A 16,330-nucleotide genomic window follows, 5' to 3' on the forward strand; every position below is an offset into this window, starting at 1 on the left:
CATCATCTGAATCATCACTCTGAGCCCACGTGTGTGGAAAGGTCTGCAACGAGTATGTGGAGCTTAAAAGTCAAACAGGTGAAATGTAATAGGGGAGTGTGTGTGTGTGTGTGCATGCAAACACGTCTTTACACATCAGCTTAAGCTCATACACATAGCATGCATGCAGACACACACATACACATTTACCTACCCATAAGCCCAGTTTGCTCTCACTCATTTATCAAATGAAGGAAGAATTAAATAGGTCGAGAAAATGAAGTCCACCTTAATCAGCCCTCTGTCCCTCAAACTAATTTCAAAGTCTGTGAAGTCACTTTTTCCTAATCTTTGCTGCAGGAAGCAAGAGGGATTGTAGACCTTTTCCTTGTTCATGCCTGTGTTTTCTCATTACAAGTGAAATACTGACTTTAAATATGTCTTTGAATGAAATTGCACCTGTACTGATGTTTGGCTTACAGTAAATATGGTAAGATTTATATGTTGTTTATGAATCAGCCAACACAAAGTGTGGAAAACACTCCAGTTAATAATAAAGTGTGATACTACCTGATGTAGATGCAAGAAAATACAAACATGCTCAATCAGCGTTTAGTATGGAACATTAGTACCTCCAGCCATGCGGGTTTCAGCCTGAAAGGAGGCTCTGAAGACACAAGTCAGCACTGAAAAGTAAAAAACATACCCCCCTTTTGTAGTGTGTTAAGAAAAAATTTTTGTTTTATGTTTTGTTCATGGGAGATAATACATGATTATATTACTCCTCTAAAAAGGACAGTTAAACCTAAGGGCAGTAAAGACAACAATCAAATTTTTTGGTTAAAAAGAAAATATTTTGTTGTCTGGTCTCTATCAATAAATTTAAATGTAGTTTTATTCTGTAAGGCATGATGACCAATGCAACATATTATATTAAGCTGATATAACTGCCTACTGGGGAAATATTCGAGTTTTCCTAATCCCTGGTTTTTGCCCTTCTCCCACTTACACTCATGTATCATCAGCATAAAAGAGGCAGACTCCTTCTCTCTCTCTCTCTCTCTCTCTCTCTCTCTCTCTCTTTCTCACGCTCACACTCGTGTACTGCCTTACGAGTCTGCAACAGAAGCCATTTTTAAAAAGCTTTTGTAATGAGGAACATTTTTGGCGGGTAAGAAAAAGGAGACATCAGATACTCTGTCAGAGATGGAAATGTGTCTGTGTGATCAATGATCCCTCTGAGTGTAGTAGCCTGGAGAAACGCTGGAACTTAAAGAACTCGTCATTCTTATGGAGAACAAACTACGTGATTCTGACTACAGTTAGAAGAGTGGAAGATGAAGCCATAGGGAGTTGTCAGAAATATTTCTGAAATAGCAGCGTGTCTGTATTTCTGCCTTTTAGCCTCTCTTTTTCTCAACCTCCCTCATGCTCGGTCTATTTTCCAACAAATTTTATCTCTCCTTCCTCTCCTCATTATCTACTTCTTGCGTACATCTTCCTCTTCATTCTCTCCATTGTTTTCCTCTGGTGATTTGACATATACAGTGACTGAAGTAAAACAGTGGGTAGCTGTCACCTGGTATAATTAATAAGAGGAATATTAACACCATAATCTTAACAAGTTTGATGCTTACCAAAGCTGGCTCTCCACACGCATATACACTTAGAAGCAAGTGCAATAACTGCAGTGCACTCTGTCTCTCCTGAAGTACAGCTTGAGTTGTTTGTGGAGGGTTTTTAAGGTGTCAGGTTTGGCATAAGTCCACAGAGACAGTCTCAGAGATCATAGCACCAGACAAACAATCTCTCTCTACTCCTGTTTCACCAAGCTGATGGAAATCCAGACTCTGTGGTCTCTTGGTACAGTCATTACAAATTAAACAAGCCCAAATCACAATTGAAATTACATCAAGTACAGAGATTGTACTGTACATGATGAGCAGCCCAGTATCCCTAGAAAATTCTGATTATACTGGATGAATCTCTTTTGAATCTTTGCCAGTGGTCTTAAAATCAGAACAGCCTAGCCTTGGGAGCTCACCATGAATCAAGAAACAGAGAGAAAGATTTAAAAAAAAAACAAGAAAATTAAATGAACCATTGAAACTATCACTATGAACCACTTCTGTACCTCCACCATGACTGCAGATCGTAGGCCAGTAAAAGACAAAAAACAAAAAACATAAAAAAAAAAACAGTGGGGGTGAAGCTCCAGTCAGAGGGATGAGTCATCATTGCTCAGCAAGAAGTCCTTAATCATAAAGAATTCATGTATGAATTGAAAATAAACGTCAAACAAATGATTTGTTTGACAGAAACCCGGCTTTCAAGATGCCAGATTGAACAAAAAGAAGAATGGGAATGACAGAGGGCTTTTCATGAACACAATTGTTTGTAGTGACAGAACTTCAGTCTCTGAACTTATTTGTGACCTAAATGTTTAACATGATTGGCACGGACTAAGTTTGAAAGCCCTGTAGCTGGTGCTGCTTGTCTAAACTGATCAAAAATAATAAGGATTTTGTGGTATTATTGTTGTGTAGTGAGATTTGTAAACATACCATAAAGGGGGAAAGCGAGGGCAAGCATTGTAGCTATATCTGAAGATTTCAGTCTGGGGTGATTTGGTGACACCCAGTTGATGATGGTGATGCCCCAGTCATTATTCCGTTATTGTTATCTGTTAACAATATAGAGATAAAATAATGTAGTGTGTGATATAGAAGTGTTATGATCTTTTGCTTTAAGAACCAGTTGATAAAGATTATTTTAAAAGTTTTCATTGCCTTTTCATGCTGAAATCGAGTTAACATATTTTTAAAAAATGAATTAAAACACCAAGCAAACAGAAAAACAGCCTGGTCCCCTGAGAAAGACAGAATTAATTATAAGCCATTTTATCCGGGATTTACTGAAAAGTCACCTCACTCGAAGTGCACTGACCTTCAAGTCTCCCTACAGAGTTTATATCTTTCCATTCACCATTTCACCCAGCTTTTCTTTTTCATGAAAATTGCAGCATAAATGAACAAAACAGGTTTTTTTGACAGATGGGCATTATTGTTTTGGTACATGCCAGAATCATTGTTCTCCTGAGGTTGCCCTGAACAGGAATGCCAGTATTTGCTTATCTGTTACAGCGCATTGTGTCTATTTTATTTCAATCTTCTATCTATGTTCTCCCCTTAGATTCAGAGACGAGTAATCTCTGTGTGCGCTTGTGGACTTCAGTTTGTTTGTGTGGGAAATGTTGCCTTGTAGTGTAGTCCTCAGGTCTGCCTGTGACAATCGATCTGTGAATCAATATCCATGTTTGAGCTCCCTTTCCTTATTACAGCACAGTCGTGTCTTATTTGATGCAAGTCATGACACTTGAAAAAGATATCAAGATTGTCAATAAAATCTAGCTTTAAATACATTTTTGGCCATAACTCAAGAATTCATACACTAACCATGACATAATTTCACAGAATAGGATAAAAGGATAAAATGGGATAAAATGATGAAGTGATGACATTTTGCACCTAAAAGGTCAAAGGTCAACTTGAGTGTGACATCATAATATTCTGAAAAAAAGAAGCCATTATTCAACACCATAACTCAGGAAAAGAGGGAGAGATTGTGACAATATTTCCTGCAGCATGACTGCTTGGCAGAGGTGTACAACCATGAGGCAGTAAGTCTAGTTTCTGTTTTAAAAAAAGGATACTCCATCAGTACCCCACTTTATTCATTTCTAACTGATTGCTAGCAGGTTGTAAACTAGTTGTGGTGGTAAGACAAGGCAGTGTTCTCTCTAGGCTAAGAGCCCTGCTTTCCTGCAAATGAACAAATTGCTCTTGTGGGGAGAAAGTAGGCAAGTGCATCATGTAAAAGCAGAACTGTAGGAGGAGGCAAAGAGAGGGAAAACAAGAAAATGGAGAAGCACAGTGGAGATTTAGAAGGACAGGGGGTAAACAAAGTTAGCATGATGTCTGAGTGGTTTCCTTTTTATTCTTGTCCTGTTTCTACTGTGCGCTGTCAGAAGGAAATAGATTGAGAGATGTTGAAATGATGTGAGGAGGGAAGAAAATTAAATAAGGAGTGAAATGGAAAAGACAGTGAAAAGCTGATGAGTTGTTCCTGAAAGTTGATTCAGTAATCTCTTCCAATTCACATTGTGCTCTCAACTTATCACCCGTATATGTGAGCGGTAGGAGCACCTGAGCATGAAATACAAAATCTGATGGAATCACATAAAATATGCAAACTGAATTTTCGTTTTCATGCAGGTCCCAGTTGCAGTGGCAAACATAGTTGACCTTTATGCTTTTCTGCTTTTATGCAATTCAGAGCTCAGCATCCTGCTCCTCTCCTGTCAGAATCTACTGTATACCAAGCCCTCCTTTTTCCTTTTTTCACTTCTTCCTTCTGTCTCCTGTGCTCAGCACCCTCTTTTCCTCACCTTTACCTTTCTTGTCTCTTCTTCGTCTTCATGTTCATCTCTGATGTGTCACCCTTGTAGCTATTTGACATACTCCTCTTATCTTGTCTCCTCCCACAGATTTTACCTCTCTAACCATTTCCTCCTTTAATCTTCTTTTTTTTTCTCCTATTGTTTCTTGTCCATCATCATTTTTCCCCCTCTCATTTTTCCCTGCTCTCCTCTCTTGTCTTCACTTTTACTTTGTTCCTCTGTCAAGACTCCAGTCCACTTCCCTCATCAGCCATGTCATCTCTCCTCTCAACTCCCTTACGTACTTCTCCTCCTCACCATCCCATCTTCTCTTTCTTTCTTGTATCTAATATATCCCCTCTCTCCCCTGTCTCTCAGGGTGAGGACCTTCCCTAAGGATTCGGCCGTACTGGGCAGGGACACCGTTCGAGCCCTGATGTACTACGCCTTGAAGGTCTGGAGTGACATTGCACCACTCAACTTTCACGAGGTGGCTGGCAGCGACGCGGACATTCAAATCGACTTCACTAAGGCCGACCACAATGATGGATATCCCTTTGACGGGCCGGGAGGCACCGTGGCGCACGCATTTTTCCCCGGAGAGAGGTTCACTGCAGGGGACACGCACTTTGATGACGATGAGGCGTGGACATTCAGATCTCCAGGTGAGACAAGTTGTAATCAGCTCTAGTAAACCACAGATTTAGCATCCATTTGGTGCTGCCAGCACAGGCTGAGATAATTTTCCATTTACAATATGCTTATATCCTAAAATGTAATATAATTTGCTATTGGTTCATACATGTTTTGGTGATACTGTATAAAATGCAGAACTTAACTGCTCACACCTATGTGATTCAGTTAATTTTGTATATGTTGACATCCTAAAATATCTACAAAATAGTAAAAACTGCTGGCAGTAATATCTGTGCACTACCCTGGCTCATCTGGGCATTGTTTTTCAAACTAAAGTTACTACTGAGTAATGCTGAGAAATGCTGAAATGCTTAGTTGATTAATAGATAAGTCAGCTGACAGAAAAGTGGTCCTTAACCCCCCCCCCCCCCCCCCCCAAATCAATCAATCACTCAAGTTCTTTATCAATGAAATTACCCAACATTGCTTGGTTCCAGTTTCTGAAATATAAAGATTTGCTGCCTCCACTAAATCAAATCACAGTAAATTAAATATCTTTGGTGTTGGATTGTTGCTTGGAGGAAACAAGCACTTTGAGAGCTCTCTAAAACATTTATTTTGCATTTCAGACACCAAACATTTGATCAAAAGTGTAAATTTAAAACAGATCAGTATTCATTAGTTACAACCAAACAAAAAAACATTTTTTATGCATCAAAAATGAAATTCCATTAAGCTTTACTGTCCTGAGGTAAAGGCAGAAGTCTCAGTGGTGGCGATCTCATAATTTGTCAAATGAACAAAAACTATTTGCATTTTCTTTTTTTCTTTTCTTTTTTTTTGGGTGAATTGTCTATTATATGTCATTGCAAGATGTATTATTGACTTGAGCCACATTAACTACTAAACTGTATCATTATCAAGTCTGTCTTTATCATAATTACCAACTGTGTTTGGCTCATTCCAGTGAAACTCATTCCCTCAGTGTGTTTTTTGCTTTGAGTTGTGTGGGCTAATAGATCCTGACTGATCTGGCCAAATTTCTTTCATCACACAGTTTTCAAAGAGCTTGATTACTCACTGAGGGAAATCTGCGGGTTTGAAATGAGGATAGGATGACAGCAGCTCTAAATGGAATTCAATCAGCTCTGCCAATCAAAAGCAGACAAGCTTATATTGGAAATATCCGTCACTTTTAGACAGCCCAGGAAAACACTTCAGTGTCTTGGACTCACATTCACTGATTCATTCATTTACTTGTTCATACATATTCATTCACTCACAATATAATATCTGTCCTCTTTGCAGATATCATCATTCATTCGCCTCCTCTCTGAACTCCTGCTGAACTGCATGTGTCATTGTTATCTGATGAATAATTGTGAATTTCAGAGCCTTTGCTGTGTGTGTGAAATTATTGGTGGCACAACAGGACCTTTTTTCAAAATGTGATCTCTAAAACCTCAGCAGTCTTGTCACTTAGCATCAACCTAATTTTCTCCCTGCTGTCCTTTGCTCTTTTTATTTTTAATTTTTTTTTTTTTTTTAAAGGAAGCAGGGGGGTGTTGAGCAGAAGGGGGGGGGGGCATTATAAGTCAACTCATCCGGATATAATGAGCGGATGGAGTGATCTAGTCACAGTGAAAGCATCATCAGGCAAGCCTGTCTCAGCGCGGTCACACGAATGACAGCATAAATCATTAACTCTGCTTTCTCTCTGACTTGCTTTCTTTATTCTTCCTTTCATCTGGATGACTTAACTTAAAATGACGTTCCTCTCTCCTTTGCTCGGTACCTCCATTCATCCCTTTTTTTTGAGAGATGGATGGACAGCAGAGGAGAGAGGTAGAGATGACGTGAGAAATATTTGGCTAAAACATCTCTCACAAGCATCCAAGGGGAGTCAAAAAAAGAGTGAAGCCAAGTATGAAAATTCATATTTGACCTTGGAAACAGCAATATGACTAAACAACCCCAAGCTCCACTCACCAATGAAGTTGTGGTTGGATGAGGGAAACTGGCTGAACTATAATACTTAACCAGGTCAAATTTTTTGACTTAGTAACTGTTACTTGATTACACTGCAACAGACATAGCTGTGACATACACAGATTATAGGTGATGTGAAATTAAGTTAGAGTTAGCTAGCTGTTAGCTTAGAAACTACTGGACTGTAACCCGGTTGATCAGTCCCAGGAGACAAAAAAGAAACAGCATGCATCATAGAGTCAAATCATATCAGGCTGTTTCAGGTTGAGTGATAAAGCAAAGGTTTGTTAGACGATTTGCCTGAGGATGTAATCATGAGTGACTTAATTTAGTGCCAATCTAAAATGGATATTGGCATATGGTTAATGGAATTTTGAACTGACACACGTAGGCTGCTAAAAAATAAGTGTTTTATAATAATCTGTCATTTGAGTTTAGTTGTAGTTAGGATAAGAGTCATGATAGGTTTCAGCTTGAAATTTCCCAAGGGTTGCACTGAAAAGAACTCCTCCAGGCAAACCTGGAAGATCAAAAATGACCCAGCTAGGAGATGGCCAAGATGAATCTAACTCAATATGTTGCCAAGGATGGAGTTAACTCATTGTGACCTTATGTACCACAGGGAATGAAGAGGATTGACAAATGCTTGAAACAAACTTTGTAATACGAAAAGTTGTCCAACTGTATCTGAGGGCAGGAGTGTTAATACCTGTGCTAAGAGCTTGCCTTCATTGCCTTCTCTTGGCTTCATCACACTGCCTTCCTGATCTCTCGCCAAGAATTCAGTGTCTTTTGCCTGTCTCTGTAGCCTTCACACAATAAATCATACAAATGGGGAAAACAGTAGACACTTTCAAAATCCAGAAAAGAAAATCCAGTCCTGCTTTGTTTTCTCACCTGCGCACTTCTAGCTTATCACTGTGTGACATGTCCATGTTTGTTGAATCATTGATTTTTGGGAAGATATAAAAATTGGTGGGCAAAGTGTGGGGCATGGACATTTTGATGCTGTTAGATGATTTGACAAGCACTAAGATCAAAGCATACTGTCCTTGTTGCTGGTTGTTTCCACTAAATTCTGCCAAAATGAACTATAAATATCAGTTTGACATCACATCACCAAGCCAGCTCTCAGCTGAAATGGTTTATACAAGGGCATTTGACACAAAATTTTGGGTGAGACACCTGGAGGTTCATGGAGACAAGAATGTTGACGTCAGATTTACAGAAAGTGAATCAGTCTCAGTCACAGACAGACAGATACAGTATACTGTTGGTAATGTCGGCTCATGTGCGCCATTAACTTTGATTTTTTATAATTATATGAGCTGCTCATGGGTGACTGATGTCTCTATTTAGTCTTTGTTTCTATAGAATTCAAAATAGTACCTAAGCAGGCCAGGAGTAATTTTTACTGCCATGCTGCATACACCACCATCTGCTGAAAAGTCCCCAAAGCCAGTAGATGAAGTGAAGTGATGCCAAAAAGTTTGTGATATGTAAGGATGCCATTACTCCTCCTCTGATTCTAAGTGACGCCTTTTTCCTTCCAGGAGAAACTGAATTGCACGACTTGGCAGCCTACACCTATTTCTAACTACATCTCTTTCTCACCTCACCCTCAGACATCCCAAATAGAGTAATTCCTGGATGAAAGATGAACTCATTACAAAATCTGACATGAATACCTCCCCCAAAGCCAAAAGCAAACCCAAGAGAAAATATGTAAGCAAGCAGCATTTTATGAAGCAGCAGCTTTGACACTATGAGTGATTTTAGACATAATGACAGTATAGGCCTATACAGGGCTATGTGTATATTATCTTGTCTAATGCACTGTAGAGAACAACACATGCACATTACACACCAATACTTTATTTGATGTTGCTTCATTCTGAAAAAGTTGCCTCTTGTGGGCCATTGCCCAAGATGAATCCTGGGAACAAGCATCCAAGCAAATTATCAGTTTTTATGCCTCCACACCCGTGACAGCCACAGCCAGAGGCATTATGTTCTCAGGCTGTGTCAGTCCATCAGTCTGTACATTGGTCCATCCATCCCATTCTTGTGAGAGCAATATCTCACAAATGAGGGATCTCAGAAATTCCCCTGATGGAATTCCTTGGACTCAAGGATAAACTCATTAGATTTTGGTGGTCAAAGGTCGAAGTGACTGTGACCGCATAAAACACATTTTTGGCCATAACTCAAGAATTCACATGCTGATTAACTGCAACTGAAATAGTTGGCGTAGAAATACAACCACAAGGCAGTAAATCTGGTTGTAATATGACTTGCATGTGGATTCCTTTGTCATGTTGTACAATTTTCTTTCATAAATATTGTCCATAGAAATATGTATGGGAAATGCTTTGCTGAGGCACCAGCTCAGGGTTCTAAAATAACATCAAAAACCTGCTTCCTGTCATTACATGGTTTACTTGCTTGCCACTGACTATGAACTACTGTAGACTGGTCTTTCAACTCCATGAAAGAAAACAGCAAATATTTTGAGTCCAAAAGTTTAGGATACAGCCAGGTGGAAGTAGCTTTAGCGTCTCTCTAACTTCACCATCAGGGTACACATCATCTTCTGTAGATGAGTAGCTATGCTTTCAGCTGCCACTGGCATATTTTGTGATACAATTCAGAGTTTCTGAGACCGCAAATACATGTAAATATCAGACAATGTTGTACACTATATCGTGGACATTTCTTTAGGTGTGGGAAATTTATGGGTGTCTGAGAAAGAGATTATTTGGAATTTCACTGAGAATTGGGGGTTGTGTATCTGTGCAGCTAAATCTGTGACTCTGATTCATGATACATGTTGTTAATCTTTACAACTCTAGCTTCGACAACCAACCTTAATGGAATAGGTTTTTCTCTTCTTTAGTAAGAAGGCGGTAGATATTTACAACAAATATTTTGTGAATCTAAAAGCTGAGTCTGTAGTGCAAATATCACAGACAGGTTAACATGGTATCATTCTGTTGAACTGATGTCCACAGGACACATCTATGGAAAGATGTAGAGCCCTGTGGTACATTTTGACCCTGTGTTTTAGATTACACCTCAGCCTGAACAATGGTGGATAAAGAGGGCGGATTGTGTGTGTGTGTGTGTTTGAGGCTGTCTGTCCCAGCTGGTGAGTCTGTGATGGGGCCAGGACCTGCATGGATCTCCCTCCTTTGTCTTGCGCTGTCAGGGCTGTGAACCATATGTCACAGGACAGCAGCTCAATCTGCTCCGATTAGACCTCCCACCAGGCCACAGCAGTGGCAACCAGGGCAAGCAGACGATGCTGTGGTGTTGCTGTAGTGTGTGTTTGTTCGTTGGGGAGGGTGGGGGGGCAACAGCTGCAAAGATATAGGTTGGTTAATGCCTAGTGGGAGTGAAAGAGGGCGCGGTCAGAGGTGTGACCTAATCTATATGACTGTAATTTGTGTTTTACAACAACAATGGTCTGCGTCCATCATAGTAATTTTCAAAAGACAGTTATTAAAGGTTCTGACAACCACTATGCTACAATAAAAAAAATATTTAAGATATTTGTACTAAAACTAAGTAACCTATGAACAAATCTTTATATGTTTGTAAATGCTAATTTTGAAGATAATGTTGGTTCACAGAAACATAACTAGCCATATATAATTCAAGGAGATTGAAGGATGATGGTACACAGTGTATTAGTACAGTAAAGTGGCCTTTCATGTGGGAGAAGGTAAAAATATGGATGGATTCTGTGAATCATACCTCGTTAGATGTTCCCATTTTCAAGGATACTTCTTCCTCATGAGATGGGTAAAAATCACATCCAGTGCATCAGATTTTTTCATCTGTAAAGCCAGCACAGAAAGACTGCTATTTTTAACTGTTAAAATCTTCTAAAGAAAAAAAATAAAGAACCCTCTCTTCAAATGTCCTTTAATCAGTTCCCCGAAGATAGCCACAGACCCTAGTACAATGCTCTCTTCTTCTGTGGTGCTGGAAGTGAAGTTCAGCTCACCTCAGGATTTTAATACTTTGTTTAGCCGTCGAGTTTGCCTTCCCTGCAACTCCAAGGCTGCCAGGCTTGAAAAAAGTTAATTAAACAACTCTTAATTTCTTCATGTCACACTCTGCCAGCTCTACTTTGCTGCTATCTCACAACTTCTTCCTCCAGCGTCATCAGCTCGTCTCTGAGGTATTGTTTCGCTGAAGTCAGTGTTTGCTTGTATCGTTGTGTTTGTAAAGACAGATAATGATGATCCTGCCCAGCTTAGCTCTGCTCTCCACAAAGCTATCAGAATCATAAATTGTTGTTCTTAGCAACTTTTTCAAAAGCATAGTAATCCCTTGAGAAGATGTAAACTTGTTAGGTCAGCCCCAGAAGGTAAAAAGTGAATGTTGGTGCTTCAGCACATTGTAGAGCTCTGTAATCGTCTTTAGAAAAATGAACCCTATCAGACAAATCCGTAGCTGAGTAATTGCCTTTGCTAATTCCCTTCCCCCACCTCCCGGTACATTGTTCTCAGCAGGACCCTAACTCAGGGTCCGCTAAGGCCATCTCCTAATGTGGATGATGATGCTGAATAGTGGAATATTAAGCACCACATTTAGCGGACCAGTTCACCCCCACTGTTTGATTGATGGTCCTGGCGTCCATTAGGAGTTGTGAGAGGTTGGAATCTTGGGGAGATCAAATAAGTGGGGGTCTGGGAGTGCTGTTTTTGCTTTGACATGCAGCAGATTGCTTCTATTAATTATCACTCTGCCAGCAATCTGCTTCTGCAAACCGATTACCTTGACTAAAACAAAAGCATCATTAAGCAGGTGAATTTTTCATGACATTCATTTTTTTCTGTGTGTGTGTGCTATGTGGTGAGCACACAGCCTTGTGTGTACTGTTTATGTCTCTGTGAGGATGTGTTCCTCTGTGAAAGAGAAGAAACACTTTAAAAAAAAGATAATAGGAGGCAGATTAGTTAGGTTAATGTTACTGTATTCTCATCCTAATAAACGTCTTTATAGATATTATAAGTTAACTTAGCATAGACCTGATTTTTCAAAGCAGTCATGTTTATTCATTTATTGGCATTTTTGCCTTAATTTAGCTGGTGAAGATGTCAAGATAAAATGGGAAACATGGGTAGACATTAGGCTTCCTGTATATTTTGACTTGAAAATCAAACATTTATGAATCTGCCAACAAAAAAAGGTTTTGAACTGTAGTCACAGACCTTCATTGGACATTCTTGGCTACTCTCAGGTATATCTGTTATTTGTGAAATTTGTTGCAAGGGACCAATTGAAGTTATGGGAACATGGACAGGAGAAATTCTTTCACTGGCCTTGTCTCTTGGTTCATCTCTCTTTTTTGTCAGCCAAGGAGAAATGGGGAAGTTATGTAGGAAAGTGTAGTTATAGCCTCTCAAAGAATAAGGAGCATGACAGAATCATTGCCACATGGGGAGAAAGGTAAACTTTAGACACTCTGGGCTACATCATGCTGTTTCATATTGCTTTTATAAAACATTTTAAAAGTGTAATTTAAAGTTTTCTTGTCTTTAAACTCACCTTTTATATCACATCACATCCTGTCTCTGCTCTGGATTTCATACAACAACATGTCTAGACTGATGCTTAAGGTAACAGAGTTGACAATAACAAAAGTTTCAAGCACATACAAAATAGGAAACTGGAGGAAAACTATGCTGCAAAACAATTCAGACCCAGAAAATGGCAACAGGACCAGAATCCAGGGACAATAAAAAAAACCCACAAAGTTAGAGGAGGTATAAACAAAAGAGGGGCAGAGTGATTGAGCTCTGCAACTATAAACTTTATCCTCTAGGTACTCTAACTTACTTTTTTGTTTACCTCTCCTCTAAAATCAAGTGAAGAGGACATGACCCAATCAAAAAGGGTACATAAACTATGTATCACTCTTTATGTTTATTGCTTTCTCCAAAAATCTGCCCATCAAGAAACCATATGATTTAGTTTTTATTATTACTGATTCATGCAATCTCATTATTATCATTTTACATATTTCTGAGATTAAATGAATCTGCTTTGCGTTTGTGGCAGTTACTATTAATCTTTGTAGCAGAAAACATAGCAAAAAAATGTGAATGAGGATATTACTGAGAGTTTTATACTGGACATTGATGTTTCTGTGTCTTTGTCAACTGAACTGGGAGGAAATGTGAGGCAACACAGCCATTAAATTGCTTGCAGTCACTCTTATTAAATTTGAACAACTGGTGGACAGATGGAAAGTGGACAGGCTTGCAATGTCAGCGAGTTTGATATAAGACTAGGGATGTGTTCATGTACCTCCAGTGGATAAACATGCAATGTTGGCATGCAAGGGATCTCTGGAAGGGACTTTATCCTGGTGGGTTGTACATGGTTGCCATAATGGCCATAGAAATTTCAGCTTTAAAAGGTATTTTTATTTTACTATTAGTTAAAAGTTCATATTGGGAATTTGAGCTAATAAGCTAATATAGCTATTGTCTCCCTGTGTTCTTTTGCACTGATAAGATTCTTTTTCTCTGGCTTATTATTCATGATATAAAGATAATTAAAAACCTAGAAAACCATTTGAAGTTATTCAGCTTTAAGATGAAATTGCTGACCACTGTATTACAAAGATTCACATCAAATGTAAAGGCTGCTTTTTTCCATCAATGGCACACTGTGCTTTTTAAAGTTCACCCAAGTACTGGAAGCCAGGGTAATTACATCATCACATCACAATAAATGGTGCACTTGACTGCTTTGTATTCATTGTGCAACAAGAGATGCTTACCTGGAGAACTGGAGGGTCTGTATAAACCAAGGTGATTTCATCATACTGCAGGATAGCTGACAATAGTTACATCTGCCACAATTGTGGGTGCACAGCAAGTTTAACATTTCAGCTAATGTTTTGTAAGATAGGTACAACATTGACAATCTTTTGCCTTCATTTACCAAATGTTTGTTTTTTTACAACTTGGAAGGATGTTGTCTAAGCCAGTAACAAAGAGAAATAACCCAACATGTTGTATGTTTACCTCAGTATAACACAGGAATGAGGCACCACCAGTACTGCTTAATTATGTGTTATGCAAGGTTATTCTAGGCCCATTATTCAGTTTGCATTTTGCCAATTTCCCATCAGCTTTCTTACATGTTGTGCAATAAACCTTTTCTTTGCCATTTGAATATGGAAGCAGAATTGAGTGGTGGGATGCTGTATTTTATACCACAGCTGAAATGAAAAGTTGCAGCTGAAAGCTTTGATCAGTTTCAAGTTGTACTGTTTGCAGATTTTATAGTTATAATAACAATAATAAACAGAAATGCAGCTCTAGAAAACACTAAGCTCTAGACTGGAAATAGGTATTGATATGTTGCAGTGCAGTCAAAACAAGTTGGACTGTTCTCTCTCTGTCAGGCATCCTATCAGTAATCTAAATATTAATGTGCAACTACATTAAACAAAAATAAACTCAAGAAACAGAATAATATGCTAAGCAGATGTACAGTAACAAGCCACACCAACTACTTTAGACATTCATTGTGTGAGGAAAAATTCTCAATAAAACATTATTTGTCTAAAAATGAACAAAACCGTGAGCATACCAAATCAAAAAGGATTCCCAATTGGAAGGAAGACAGTGTTAAATGCAACTTTAAATACCATGTAATTGAGTTAAGGACAATGAAAGAAGGTGGCTATTGTCCCTGACAATGGCTGCTGTTGTATATTGTGGTGCTTTTTACCATTCTGTTTACCAATTAGGGTGCAGCACTGGTCAGAGGAAGAAGTTGTTTTTGTGCCTGGCTGTCTTGTCTCCAATGGCCCAGAGTTGCCTCTTGGAAGGGAGAGTTTAGATGATGTGGATGTGGAGGTTGTTAATGATGTTGGATGCAAGCTGCCAGAGCATAGAGTAGCTATTTTGGAGAATGGGCATGTTGTTAGGAATGAAATCTGGTTACTCAATTATTTGTGTGGTCTGGTCTTTATCCCAATGTGTTGTGTCACAGTGGACTGGATGTTGGCTCTGGGCCACCGCTGTCATTGACAGGCAGAATGTCCTCAGCTGTTGCATTAAGTGTAGCCCTTGCTGGGCTGTGTTGGTGATTGAATTAAAGTTGTGACCTCAAAGGCTTTCTAGGAACTTCAGTGGTTTGGATTCGTGTGACTTGCCACTGAGTTGTGTTGTGTCATGTTGTATTTATTTTAGTTTTGCCTCTTATCAAGTCATGCCATGTTGTGCTGTGCCATATCATTTCCTGACTTGGCAATGTGAAAGATCACGAGAGGGTTGCGGGAGCTTTTCAAAAGTTCAAACTAGCCTACTAATACATGTTGGGTAGACTTCTACAAATCACTACATTATAACATTTTAGAGAACATTCCTAACATTCTTATTGATTAGTTGTTACCAAATATTTGTATACAGTAATTGTCAGGCAAAACCGTTTCAAACCAACTGACAAAGCTAGCATTAGCTTGCTAATATTACCTGTTTGAAGATAAAAAGAGATCATGTGAAATATACAGTTGACATATCTGACACTTGATAAAATACTGTTGAATAAAAAATAAAGATTTTAAATTTCACTCCACAAAATAACACAACATAACTCAGAACAATTTCTCACTCATTTAATATATAGTTTCTTGTCTAAAACTGTCTAAAGTTGTTTAAACATAAACAACTTTTGTTTATGTTTAATGGTTCCTTGGCTTGATGGCTTGATTATGAGCTAGTTAATAAGAACTGAGGAAGGGATTTGCTAATAGCAGATGTAAGGTCCAAACAAACAACATCCTTGTAGTTCCCAGTGCTTGTCAAAGTTACCTATTCATTGCATTGCCCGTAAACATGCTGGCCCCTGTAAGGGAGCTTCAGGGAATCCAGGAAGGGATATCCGTTTGAGGCAGCCAGACAGAAGTCTTACAAAGGACTTCTTGAACAAGATCAAAGCAACTGAGCCCTGTGATTCTAGTATTTGAGGACTTGAGGAATGGCAGACAGGAAGTTTAGAGGTGTAGTGAATGAAGCTGTAAATTCCCATCCTTAGCATCATGCAATGAAAGGATTTGGGTGGATAAAAAGCTACTCAATGACCCACTGGTGAATCTAGCAGAACCAAGACTGAACCCTTAAATATAAAAGAATTCAATGTTCTGTAGAGCTACATAAATCGACTCTGTCGCTCTGTCTCTCTCTTGCCTTCCTAAATGAATCTGGTTCATCCACCCAATCCTCTCTGCTCCTCTTGTCCGCAGGCATTACGTCTATT

General features: G+C 38.9%; 1 protein-coding gene across 1 annotated transcript in view; it reads left to right on the plus strand.

Moving 5' to 3' along the window:
- Positions 1 to 16,330, plus strand: part of mmp17a (matrix metallopeptidase 17a) — a 58,225-nt gene that overhangs the window by 27,717 nt on the left and 14,178 nt on the right. Inside the window, exon 4 of the mRNA XM_018680671.2 lies at positions 4,796 to 5,082. Within this exon, the coding sequence (XP_018536187.2) occupies positions 4,796 to 5,082 (287 nt within the window). The remainder of the gene's footprint in view (positions 1 to 4,795; positions 5,083 to 16,330) is intronic.

The sequence above is a fragment of the Lates calcarifer genome, linkage group LG9, assembly GCF_001640805.2.
Source record: "Lates calcarifer isolate ASB-BC8 linkage group LG9, TLL_Latcal_v3, whole genome shotgun sequence".
Classification (NCBI taxonomy): domain Eukaryota; kingdom Metazoa; phylum Chordata; class Actinopteri; family Centropomidae; genus Lates; species Lates calcarifer.